The sequence below is a fragment of the Rhopalosiphum maidis genome, chromosome 1 (genome assembly GCF_003676215.2).
Source record: "Rhopalosiphum maidis isolate BTI-1 chromosome 1, ASM367621v3, whole genome shotgun sequence".
Classification (NCBI taxonomy): Eukaryota; Metazoa; Arthropoda; class Insecta; order Hemiptera; family Aphididae; genus Rhopalosiphum; species Rhopalosiphum maidis.
The window spans coordinates 55,806,572-55,821,527 of NC_040877.1; the positions used below are offsets into that span (position 1 = coordinate 55,806,572).

General features: G+C 26.5%; 1 protein-coding gene across 1 annotated transcript; it reads left to right on the forward strand.

The window, feature by feature from the left end:
- On the forward strand, positions 1-12,166 carry LOC113548729. The gene is made up of 3 exons (XM_026949769.1): positions 1-254; positions 348-497; positions 11,239-12,166. Exons 1-3 carry the CDS (start codon positions 185-187, stop codon positions 11,451-11,453), a joined length of 435 nt encoding a protein of 144 aa, XP_026805570.1. The 5' UTR covers positions 1-184; the 3' UTR covers positions 11,454-12,166.
- Positions 12,167-14,956: the final 2,790 nt, after the last annotated feature.

Here is a 14,956-nt window from a genome sequence, read left to right on the forward strand (position 1 = left end):
TCCCGTCCGACGAACAGTCTTGCAAAGTGCTCTGAAGTGTTGAAGGTCTATTTTCAATATAATATTTTATCTGAAAATAACTAAAATCCCAATTGAAAACATACAGTTTTTTACATTTGCTAAGAATATAATATACTGTCTGGTTGTATAATTTCTATTTTCATAAATACACGACTATTCAATAATGATCCGTTGTCAGATTTACGCGATGGTCGTCTTTGTATTCGGGTGTCTCGTCTTGTTACCGGACCACAGTAAGTTGCTTATTTGATCACGATAAATTATTTTTTGCCCAGCGACATAGTTGTGTATATTATACCTATTTATCGTTTTGACCGTTTACACAGGCAAAGCTATCAATTGTTGGGTGTGCTCCACGGACACGGATCAACGGTGCAACGACCCAATGAATATGACCAAAGGTGCGATCGAGGACTGTAGCAGAGCGCCACATTCGGCTTTCTTGCAGCCAGTGTGCAAAAAACAAAAACAAAGAGGTACGCGTCCATATTATACGATAATATACATATAAAAACTTATGGGGGTTTTTATAGACGTAAACACGCTAGAGATCACATACGCGATTTGTATTCGTGTTTTCATAAAACGATGGGTAATAATATTAGACTATAAAATCAGGTCACACCGGCAAAAATGAGTAAAGGTCTTAAACTCGAACGTAATTCAATCCAATTCGATTTCACGTACTTGCTGCACGGTACTATTGTTTTGTCCAAAGCAGACGTCCCATATAATGTTTAAAATAATAATTAAAATAACTGGTTGCAACTGGTATATGTATAATAGTAGGAACCTATATAAATGCTATATTCTTTATAATATACTTTGTACCGCATAAATAACACAATATTGTTGATAGCTTGTACTTTATATTGAATAATTCATTCTATGCTTCATCATGACTTAATTTTTTTTTTTTTTTGTACAAAGTTTTTTAATAATTGAAATCGTACAAAAACAAATTTTATGGTTTTGATATTATACCTCAAACCACGAATTAGATAACCAATTATTTAATTAGTATATTGGTTTGTAAATGTAAATTATTATATATTTTAAACCTTAATATAGGTAGTTGATTGAATTCGATATGTATTATTCAAAGTCTTTCCCGTAACCTCGCGTCTCTATAAAATATAAACTATATAAAGTGTAGGTCTCTATGGAATAAAATAAAATATAATGGACACTGTACTGTATAAAATTGTTATTAGATATTTCAATACTATATTTACCCAATATATATATTTTAAATACATACAAATTTCATTTTGAAAAAGATGATGACATAATGTTAAAAAGTACACTATAATCATACATCTGCCACGGCATAATAAATAATAAAATCCAAATATTTGCATTTTTTAAAACAAACGCATATTTTCAAAATACTTGTAGTTATACATTTTATTGAATTTAAAATACTTCAATATCTATCTTAAATACTAAAACTATTTTGTAGATTAGTGTTTTCTATTATGTGTATACTTGACTAAACTGAGCGTTAAACAACGAAAATACAACATACAAGATACAAATGTACAAAATTAATTATTTTTTAAATAAGTACGATATATAACATGAATAATTAAAGTAAAAAATAATTGCAGTATAGAAATCAAATAGCTGTTTTCAATAACATATCGAATTTAGTCGATGCCGACAGGTATTACATTACATATCATTGATAATTTGATAATGACGTAAGTATCAGTTAAAGTGATCATATGTGTCAGCCGTTTGAATAACCAATTTTTACTGTTCCTGATACCTGTACCATAATGTATCTGAATGTATGATGTATATACTTGTACATATACACTACTCCTATTATCATATCATCATGTACTATTAAATTATTATAATTTTATCTTTCTATAGCTTAATTGTTAATTATCAATCAATAGTTATATAATACTATGTCTTATAATTAACTATTGCTTTTTTTAATCTACACGTAGTAAATTGTGACATTGACGATTAAATTCTTTTAAATTAATGGATATACGAGATGGTCTATGCGTATTGGGGTGTTTTTTTCATCTTCATTATGGTACCTCGTGTTTTTCGATGATTGAATTAAGACACAATGAACTGAATTTAATTGCCTGCTTAATTTTTATTAACCTTTTGGCCATTCTTGTAAGGAACGATGATTCACCGGAAATTCGTATTTGTCAGCCCGCCCGCAATGTTTTAATTGATATTTACATTTCCAGTAGAAATTTTGAGATAAGTTGTTTTGTTTAACTAAAATAACAGTTTTTACTATTTTAGGAATCAGAAATACCATTTCTGGGTTTGTTTACCGGAAATTGTTTTTACGTATATGTTATATTATATGTACTACATAGTACAATTATATATCTTTTTTTTTGGTAATGATGCAACTCGGGAGACAAAAAAACAATCAACAGGTGTGTATAGTGTATACGGTGACAATATTTTTTTATCTGAAAAAAACATAGAGATCGCAATTTGAACAGATTTAACATTCTGGCTCTTAGAGGTTTCACTCTCGTGTTTCAACTTTCAAGGGATAACCCGTATTCTATTGTAATGTGATAGTATAATGTTGTTAGCAATTACATTGTTTTAATTATTTCGACAAATATATAACTATATAAGTTATATTGGTCGTTTTATAGTTATCATAAATTATAATATGATATTTTATTAACATACATTATAAAAACACATGTAAATATTGTAAATGTGTAATCGTAATCAAATAAACTTATGTATTATTGGATATTATTTATAAAAAAAAATCTAGTTTTTGCATACACGACGTATTGGTACATAAATTATATACATATATATTTTGTAAAAACAATAAAGTAAATTATACAGATTAAGTATATAAACTAAATTTAAAGTGACTTAGATACTCTAAGTATTTTTCAACTTTTCAAGTGTACCTATATGAACTTAAAATATTTGTTGCAATTTTTTTTTTTTTTTAATGAGATTTTTTCAAATAAATATATAGTTATTATCTTTAGCCCAACAATTATGAAAAAAACGAGGCTTCACTATAAAAAATAATAAGTTCAAATGCTCAATAACCACCACAAATCTATAACCGACTATGAAATAAACATATTATTATATTTTTTGAGAAGGTAGAAAAATTGACACTATTGACAATAAAAGTTATTATCTATGACAAACACAGAACAATGCGCAGAATTGTATTTATTTTTAAAACATTAAACAATGAATGATAAGTAATCTCTTTTTTAAGTAAATTATACACATAATACAATTATTGCAAACACTATATATTATATAAATATTGCAGCTTATGTACTAGCATTATTAAATCATTAATATGAAATAGGGTAATACTACTAATACTAATACATTTTTAGAATTATTAGTGGCTTTGATTACATATTATTATACTAAGATATGAAACAATAGTTTACACAAAGATAATTTTATTTCAGTAATAAACGGTAAAATATTAACAAATTAATTGAATTTAAATAAGGTTAGGTTATCATTTTTGGCTATTAAAACTTTTTAAACTTTTATTAAATCTTTTTTTCGGTGGTACGATTGGCTACGATTGTATTGATACCTTAAAAATATCACAATTGCGTTAATACAATATTTTTAATTTTTAAATAAAATTGTTCATATTATTTAATTATTTATATTTTTAAATAATCATCAGGAAAATTTACTATTAAGTAAAATTTGTGAAAATAACCATAATAACGTAGTTTTGCAATTATATTTTATATGCAATAATTAAAATATTTTACTTATATAATTAAATGTTTTAATATACATTTAATAGTTAAGTCAACTAAGGAAAAAAAATAATATAAAATTTAAAATGATAAATACTTACATAATTTTTAATTCCATATAATCTTTTTAATATAACGATGTTGAAGCTCAACACATCAGGATATCCTATATAATTATTCGACATCTTGACTCTTATCAAAATGTATTGGGTTGTGAATAATTGTTAATTTGTTTTAATCGATATCTTTATTAATTCAACTTATTTTCAAATAAAATGATTACAAATGATACCAGACTCAATTCATTACAATTAATAATTCAATAATATTATATCCACAAATTATAATAATGCCTGCCTCTACCTGTAAGTATACGAGTACTTATAATAAATTGCAATTTACAATGTAATTAAATAATAATAATATATTTTATCAAACTTTATATTATATTATATAGTAATATACAAATCAATATCATACTTATAGTTAATACACACGGTAGACGGACTATGTAGGTATTTTAGAGTATTAAAGATATAATATTATATTGTATATGTATGTTTATGATGACTGATGAATGTTTGTATTTAAATTAAAAAAGCTTACTCATAAATCGTACCTATGTATTATATAATTATTTTCACTTTTTATTATGACAAGTGGTGCGATTTTTTGATGATAATAGTTGGTGGCGAAGCTAATAAATATTATAGGTACTCACGAAGTCAGAACTTCCGTTAACATAATATACGCAAATATGGTAATTTTACAATAGTTATTATAGTCCATATAGGCATAATATAATATACTGTCAAATTAAAAAAACTATATTTATATATAATGACAATATTATAATAATTATATAGCATTATGGTTTACCTACGCCCTATAATAATAGAAAAAGTACTAATAATTATTTTACGAATTATAACAAAAATTCAACTAAATATTACTATTTAGTATCGGTTCTTATTTTATTTATCTTATAGAATAATAAATAATAATATAATAATATGAAACGACTAGGTATATTATTATTATCATAACAGAGGACAGCTACATTAAAACCTCTACATAAAAAAAATGATATATATATATATACTCGCATTGTGACAATTCGTCGTCGTCTATGTCCGATCTTAAGCAATATGCGTTTTTACTATATATATAAGTTTAGATACTATATTTGGGCATCCGTTTGATCTCGATAAAATTTATTTCGATTTAGCACACCAAACGTTGGTTGTCGGTGCGTGAAATCCGTCGTTCCCGTCCGCTAGACATTAAAACGGATGGTCGACGATATATTCTGTCTACGTAGATTTTATAATAGCAATGTACAATGTAATATGATTATATATTGTATACATCGTGCATGGTGATCTATTTAAGGGTCTTATGGTAAACCCTATAATGATACTTTTTTGAATTTTATGTGGGAGAAAAAAAAAACGAGATTTAGTCTTATATATCATTTAACTCTTTTGAACGCGTAATGCCTTTAATTTTTTTTTTATCACAGCTTCTTATTCAATCCGGAATAAATAAAGTTACAAAAGTCATAGATAATATTATTTTACAGAAAAAAAAGCACTATGTGGATAAAAAACAATGTTCTTTAGTCGTATCGGAATGTCAGATTTTAAAATAACTTATATTCGTTACATTAGAATAAAAATAATTAAATATCTTTTACGTTGCTCAACGTGATTAGTATTATATAATACGAATTGTGTTATAATATTACATTTCAAAGTGTAAATAGTTTTTTCTAAAAAAATATTTACACTGATATACTCATATCTATATTTATCAATTTATAAACAGTTTTTTGGGCCCAATATTGTAAGTTATAATTATACTTATTAGTACTTAGCCGAGTGATTAAAGTTGATAATTACACACGCGTAGGTTAAAATGTATGAACTTAGTATAGTATGACATCCAGTTACTATGTACATAATGTAATATTACGTATTATACGCGTACCTATAGATACATATTGTAAATAGATAAGTACGCCATCCAAAACATTGGTAATATTAAGCACATAGCGTGTAACTGCAGGTTGGCGGTTATTATTTCGGTCCATTTGGCCATTTCGCCATTTCTTGCACAGCGTCCGCTACAGCATCCGTTTTCGGGTCTAGGTATATTATTATTACAGTTAATAGGTATATATATATATATATATAATAATTATTGTGTATACTTGACGCTTTCGCCGAAACCGATTTTTTTTTCGGCTGTCAACGTTCAAACTGCACCGTTATCCGTACGATTTTTCCCAAGAAGGTATTTACGCCGTGTGTATAATAAACATAATATATAGGCATATGTATTCAAATGTATTTGTTTTTTTTACGTCGTTCCGCGATTCGCCAGTCGTTTTTTTCTCCATTCTTTTCGATTTGTATCGTTATTCCGCCTGTGTAATATTATTATTACTATTTGTTATTATTACTATTATTATTATTATTCATTATTGCGAGCTCGGCGTTTTCGTCGACGGGCAAATCGATTCGTCTCGGGATTTACGGGAGCATCGAGTCGTCACGATTTCACGGTGATGAGTCACCCCCGCCGCTGCTACTTCAAACCGGAGCAATTTCGCGCCTACGACCGTGTACACCTATACCCCGGACTTGCCTAACCACCAGCATATCTACCTTACCAAGTAACTTACCAGCTACCATAAACGTCAACCTAACCATATCTACCTATGCCTATAGTTTGTATGCATGTGTAAGTAAACGCGGACACGCGGTTCCGATTCACACGCTTCCCGAACACCGAATAGAGTATACTATCACGACCTATAAATCCGTACTTATACCTATATTATGTATATTACATAATTGACACCGTGAAACTGTTCGTATCGACTTCGTATAAAATCGTGTCACATCAGTATACTATACTACAACTGCAGGCTACAGCATTATCGTATATACGCTAATATTGTTATCGATATTATTGTATTAAACTATTAATGTATTGTATATTATATTTTTATTCCATCCCAGATGGGTTTCGAAAACACGACATGAGGTTCTCGTATAATTTGTGGGTAAATGGTTTGACATAATATTTAGGTTATACGAGTATCAAATTTTTTTCCACCCCAAAACGAAAAACGAAATAACGCCGAAATCGTGTTCATACCGATATCAATTTGTAAACGACACGGTCGACGCGGATTGTTAAACAATAACGATATAATACATATACGATATACCTACCTACAGGGACTAGTGCGACATATAAATACGAGATATTATATCGATGTTCAATATATTTATTTATCTATAACTGGTTAATAGTATCTAATTATTATTATTTTTTTATAATGTATACCATGTCGAGACCACAACAATAAGTCACATGTAAAACGTTTAAGATCTCGGTCTGCACTATTTTTAGACATGCGTCGGTAACACGCGCACTTTTAAATTTTAAGTATACTGCGAGTCTGCGATGGTATATAAATAAAAAAACCAATAAACAATATTGAAATTATTGCTCGTTCAATAAATGCCGATCCTCGATACGTAATATTATATACATTTCTAGATCGTCAAAGAAGGCTTTAACGGACTACGGACACACGAGTATCTTGTCTTCGTCCTTGAACTATAAAGTATACACAGCCCATCATTGAGAAATAAGATATCCGTCTATGTATGAGAATAGATCGCAATAATTTATTAAGTTATCAACCGCAATGTACATATATTATATACATATTACATATAACATTTTTCACTTTCAAACATTCGGATATATGAAAGCATTGATGATGAACATATTCAACTAATATTAATATATTACTGTTTAAATATTTTGAATACGCATAATTTGAAAATATTATAGGCGTTAAATTCAATACATACAACTAGTAAAACAAGTAACAACACTAATGGTTTTTATTTCATACAATGAATTCCAAGATAGTAAATAACTAATAACTATGTATTAATGTATTATAGCATTTACTGTATTAGGTACCTAAATTCACCTCAACGTTATAAGTCATAACTTATTACTTATAAGTAAATAAATCATTTATATATATCGTATGATTGTAATAAATAAATTAAACGATACCTGAAACAAAAAGATGTACAAAATTATCCAATCTTTAATCTTAAGTATACTTATTGTTATTGTAATACTGTTGATTATAATATCATCGAAACACTGATTCATCTGGCTATTATTATAAATAATTATAGAATTATGTAAATCGGGGTTTTTAAGAAATTTATATAAAAAGAAGGTTTTCTATTTTCTTCATGGTACATTATTATGTTACTTGGCTTTCTCCATAAAATTGGTTTGATGGTTTAAAATGTAGATTGATATCTGTTACAAATTTATAAAATTACCGATTATATTTTTAGACCCATTATAATTAGGTATATTATAATAATATCATGAATATATATTTTCGTTAAACTATAAGGAAGAGTTAAAAAAAAAATCATAATGAATAACGAAAAACGTAAAGGCTGTGGTAAAACAATTGTTTTTATTTTTATTTTTACCTACGTACCATATGATTAAAAATAGATTTTTTTGTATAAAAATAAATACAATGTACTAAAATGTCTTTCTTTATAAATTAGACAAAACCTTGCAGGAGTATTTTATACATACAAATGTGAAAAAAATAATTTATTGATCTAATAACCTAAGCAAACGATCTTCATCAATCTCATTAATGTTTTATGGAAAATTTAATTTATTCTGTTGAATAATTTGTTTACTGTTTTGTTACTCCATTGACTAAATCTTATTATTCAAAGATATAATTATCAGCAGATGTTTTTTTTTTTTGATATGCTTATTAAAAATGTTAAAACATTTTTATATCTTACTTTTCAAAGCATTTATTGACTCATGCTGTGATTCCGAACAGGTTGCACAAACTTTTTTTAATGCCATTAATTTAATTTTTACTTAAATGTATGCATAATTTGTATATGTTATTGACCAGAGATTCCCAACCTGTTTTGACTCACGGCAACCTAAAATATATTTTAAAAATCCGGAAGCTCCCTATAGTAGTATATCATGTATTTATATTTATATTTTATAACTTCGGTTTTCTTTATTATGTTATTTAAACAAAAATATTAATTAATTCAAGTATTAAATACACACATTTAACCTTTCATAAAATAATTGTTTTTAAATTGTAAAAAATATGTATGATTGTTGATTACTTTGTATTTAAAAAAGTTTCATGACACTATTTGGTTACAGCTTGTAGGAACCTCGGCTGTAGTCCTGTATATTATAAGATTTTGGGATCCTACGAATCTAAGGGGAGGAGGGTTGTAAATTGTACTTAGTGCACACTACTCTCCTATCGCGCTACTGTATGTACGATACAGCTAAGTAGATAGGTTTTGATTCATAACAAGGTAACTCGACGTTATTATTAAAATGCAGTAATATTTAACTTAATATAATAATTTATAAATTGTAAAATTCGTCATTATAATATACACTAGTTATTTAAAGTTTTGCTTTAAAACAATAATAATATATTTTTTGTAAAATATTTTGGTGTACTAATATACTTATAATATGTAATATTAAATATTTTATGAGAAATGTGATAGCGTCAAGGTGACACTAATATTGTTGAATCTTAAATTGATAGATACTTATGTCTGTACGGCTTATTTTATATTATGTATTAATGTTAGGTACCTATTTCCCAATAAATAAAAAAAAACAAGAATTATAAAAATAAATAATACGCGCAGTTTGATTTAGGTACTTGTCTCGCATCACTCTTTCCAGCACAAACCATTAAACTACAGTACCTATTGTATAATATACATATTAAAATTATTATACATTATAAATAAGATTATGAGCAGAGCTCAATTGACGGCTTATTGTTATACTCAGGTACCTAGTTACTAGTTTCCTATATTCATATACTATACAGCATACATGTTAAATGAGAATAATAATAAAAGTACTATTATAAATTAGGTAGTAATAGGTACTACTGTACTAGTAAATAGTAATTCTACTCATTATTATTTCCATGGATCAGCGTATGTTTTTTTTTTTATGGTAAGTTCTATTATTCTAAACAAATCTACTATTATAGTATTGGCGTATTGCATTGTACATATATATATATATATATATACGAGTTTATGATGTACCTACCTAGTACCTATATATTGTTTTAAAAGTTTCTATTGAATTTTTTAACTAATTACTCCTACTTTATTCTTTTTTTCATTTAACTATACGCTTATATTAAAATAAACAATCGCTTTGGTTTTCGGAATTGTCATCAACTTTTACGGTTGTAAAAATATTTAATCTTAAATTATAGACAATGTCACAATAATATGTTTTTTAGTACATGCTATTATTTACAACGTATTTAACCTGTATCCTGTATGTTTTATGTTACAAACGCGTTTTCACTGAAAAAAAGCCAATTCTATTAAAACAACAATAATAATAATACTATAATCGTTATCATTGATACTACATCATGGTCATTACAAAATAATATTGGTAGGGTATACTCTTCGAATGCAAAAATTAATATTTTCGTTATTATTTTTTATTACTTCGCTATATTTAATTTTTGTTTAGATCAATAATATTTGTGTATACTGTACATGGCCCATAGGTTATACTAATGTTTTGATGACCTACCTATATATTATACATAATACATACATCGCGATTCGTGACTCATTGAAATATTATATTTTTTATAGAAAATAGAACGGAAATTATATTTGCGTATTATAGGACAATTTATAATAGAACTCGGACACTCAGTAATTAGTAATTACTAATGTTAACAGTCAAAAGAACAGATTAACATTTCAATAAGCTTACAGAAACTTACTAACTGAAAAAATTTAACAAATTTTTATTTTTCGAGTTTTGTTATCTCAATCAGACAGTGTCTCTTCTAGTTATTCTGCGTATTAGCGTATTAACATTGTACAATAGATAGTACAAATAATATAAAGTATAATCATAAGTTCGAAAATATAATTTTGTACTATGTAAATGTGTAATACAAACATGAAACATTACAGATTTAATAGAATGTAGTCATTACTCATTAACACATTTTTGCACAGATTTACGGGCGCAAATAGCTGCATAAAATAAATAATAATGAATTATCCAGATTTTGAACACTTTTAATTCCACGACTTATTATGAAAAAAATATAAAAAAATTAATTTAAACCAAATATTTTTTTTTTTTGAAATCATTCATTATTTAATGAATAGCTCCATTCTCACAAGTTTGACTATCGCGTATTATACTGAAAATATGTGTGGTAAACACAATTTTTTCTTCGTTAATATATAGGCTGTATTGTAAATATATACCTAATTAATATTTATTATAATAATAATATTACCTTTATTATTTATGATGTGAATTACAGTGAATGGCGAGTTGCTGATAATTCGGTCGTGTGCTTGGGCGTCGGACAGCCGGAGCGACGACGGCCCATGCGCCATAAATACCCCTGCGAATATACGCATCGAACACTGCAGCACGTGTGACCAGGACCTTTGCAACGGCGCGATAGTGATTGGAGGCTGCACCATATTCCTGACCACCGTTTTGGCGATCGTGACCCATCTTGTTACTTATTAACATCAGCTTTTTTATTTAAAAACGCGCCCTTTTCTGCCTTAACAAAGCGGTCATACTATACTCATGTAGGTATATGACACACATTTTTAAGTACATAATATATATAAATATTATATATATACACTGTATGTTTATATATATTATATTATTTTGATTTCTTTGATATTAAACATCTCTTTTTTTATAATTATTGTAACTATATATTAAATTTAAAAAAAGTATAATTTTATTTAATTTAAAAAGGTAACATAATTTTAATTATAAGGAATATTATGATTTATATATATATTAATTACAATCTTAACGATAAAAAATTATAAATGGTTATTAAGAATTACATTTTTATAATTTATCATTATACGCCTATTTTCTTATTTTCTTTCGCCCTTCACCCCCTCCCTCTATATGGGGTCGGCCACCCTCGTCCTATAGATCCATAGAACTTTTTCTCCCCCCATTATATATTTATAATTGCCTATTATTTAAATGTTTGTTTTGTTATTTAATGTGTTTGTTAATTTTATTTAAAAATCTAAGTACCTATCACCTTTTTTTTGATGCGTTTTATAGGATTACTTATGTATTTTGTATGATTATCAAGTAGGTATAGGATAAGTGCGCTGTTTTCATACTTTAAAATGTACCTAAAAGTAAGTGTATTGCATTTTTTTTATTTTTTAATAAAACTATCTACATAATGTTATACTTTATTTTAAAACATAGATTAAATATAAGATAATTTAATATTTATTGGTATAAATATATATATATTATATATGTATCTATAATAATGATAATAATGATAAAGAATAAAATAATACGTATACATTATACAGATTATACTTACCTTTTGTTTTTTTAATTTGATTTAATATTTTGTACGAACGGACCATTTCCTTCTAAATAGGTTTTGGTTATTATTTTAAATTATATCATTATAGGTTAAACCGCGTGTTTTTTTTTTATATTGTTACGTACGTACAGTAGCGAAAGTGTAACCGACTTTAAACGTCTAGTAATAATAAGACAATCATGTTTTAGTTACGCTAAAAATATTGCTGTTTAAACTTGCTTTAGGTTTCTTTTTTATTTATTATATAAAAATAAGGATATAATATAGTCATATTATATAAATATAGATATATATTATTTTGTTTACGTCGTCCCAGTTCGGGTCAATTCGTAGTACACATTTTTATCAGTTATCCGTCCAAAAAATAAGCGCGTAGATCTCTTATTGCTGTTTTTAAGCATTAGATCAACGACATTAAATTTTGTATAAAATATTTTATTGTACAAAATAGGAATTTTATATTTTTAACATATTATTATCATTATTTGAAATTAATTATATGTTGCATGAGATTTATATTTTATCGGCGAGTAATCGTTACCTATAACCATTTATATTATAAAATTAGTGACATCAATATTACGTAGGTATGCGGTATACCTATACATGTATTGATATTTATTATTTAGTGTATAATATTGGTGTTTAAATAAAATAACCTATATTTTTTTATGAATTGTTATTAATACCTATATGTTTGATACAATATTATGTATGGTCATTGGTCGTATCGATTTTTATGGAATGGATTCATTACATTTCACATAATATCATGGCATTATGCATTATGCATTAATATGTTATAATACCTACTAATAATGCTATAATAGGTACCTACAATATAATTAATAATATTTATATACTTTATTTATGTACTTATGTACTATTATATGTCTATAAAGACTTCACCAACAGCCAGGCGCGAACGCAGGAAAAAAGTTTAGGCTTCAGGGAGGGGGGTTGAATAAAGTTTATAAATATTATACTATTCATTTTTAGGTCAGGTAATTTATTTTTGTTCCTGAAATTTTAGTGGGGAGGGGGTTAAACATCCAAAATCCAGTCCTGCGTTATCGTCTGCCAACAGCCAATAGAATATTGAATGTGTATAGTGTAATAGTGTAGCATTGTTCACAATTTTAAGACATATAATTTAATTTATTATCAGTACCACTTCATCAGTTCACCTAAAATAAATAATTCTGATTTTCTGAATTTAATATAAAAATTATATTCATAATAATAAATATCTACTGTTTTCATAACAACTTTCTGATTAAAATACCTTCTTAAGTTTACCGTTTATTTATTCTACATCTCATACGCATATAGGCGTAGTGTTTACGGGAGCGGCCGGGTGGGCACTTGCTCCCCTGTGAACTGTGCCTCCAACATAATCATGTCCGGATAAAAAAAAAGTCGTGTGGAGTGTACTCTGCAGTACCTTGTATCAGTTGTATCTACCTATAGATTTTGATTATTTGTTTCATATTTTGTAATTTTTTAATTTTGTAAAATAAAAAAATAAATGTTTTTTCATGTCTAAAAAAATAGGTCTCACAATTTAAAAATTTTTGTGTCTCCTCGGCCACCAAATTCTGAACTCGCCTATGCTCATAGGTATACGTATACTAATTACCAATATTGTCGTTATAAGTTTTTGGCATTCAAAAATGCAACACAATATATCAGGGCTTGAAATCGATTTTAAATATCGATAAAAATCGTTAAAAATCTTTTAAAAAATCAAAAGTAATATCGAAATTGTGAATGCTTGTTAATGATTTTCAAAATTTTTATTAAAATTGAAAAAAGTTAAAATGGATAATTTATATCAAAATCAAAATCATTACATAATCAAATTGATTTTAATTAAATGTAAAAAAAATTTTAATTTTAAATTCAAAAGTATACAAGCAAACAGACATAAGATCTATTTATATTTTATATTGTTCATAGGCACACTCATTGTTAAATTGGGTAATAACATTGATTATACATATTGCATATCATGCACAATAGTGTGTATAGTAATAACTACTAATAATTAATAACTAATGTTTAATATTTTGTTTTCTGAGAATAGAATATTTACAATATAGTATACATATTATAGGATAGTACTATAATAGGAATCGGGATTCGATGAGGGATTGTTGTTGACTTGTTATTGCAAGTTTTATTTTGATAGGTACCTACACACGTTTGGCTTATTAAATAAAATGTTTGTAAAAATATTTTTTCCAATATTGTAAATTTTAAAATTAAACTAAAATCGAAAAAAAAATTATATTTAAAATCGAAATCATAATATAATTAAATCGATATTCTGCATCAATAAAAAATCATACAACCACAAAATCAATATATTATTTTTAAATCGAAAAAAAATGATATTGATAAGCAAAATTGAAATTAAAATAGAAAATTTTTATTTCGATTTCAAGCCCTGCAATATATACCTATATGGCTATACATAGTTTAACACATACCTAAATGGCTAAATACATCAATAAAATTGTTATGTGCATACCTATCTAATAATGTAATATAGCTAATTAGCTATACAATTTAGCATGACGATGTTAAGGTGACTTGTCAGTATGTGTAAACTGTAAAATAAATTATTAAATTAAGTAAACGTGTGTGA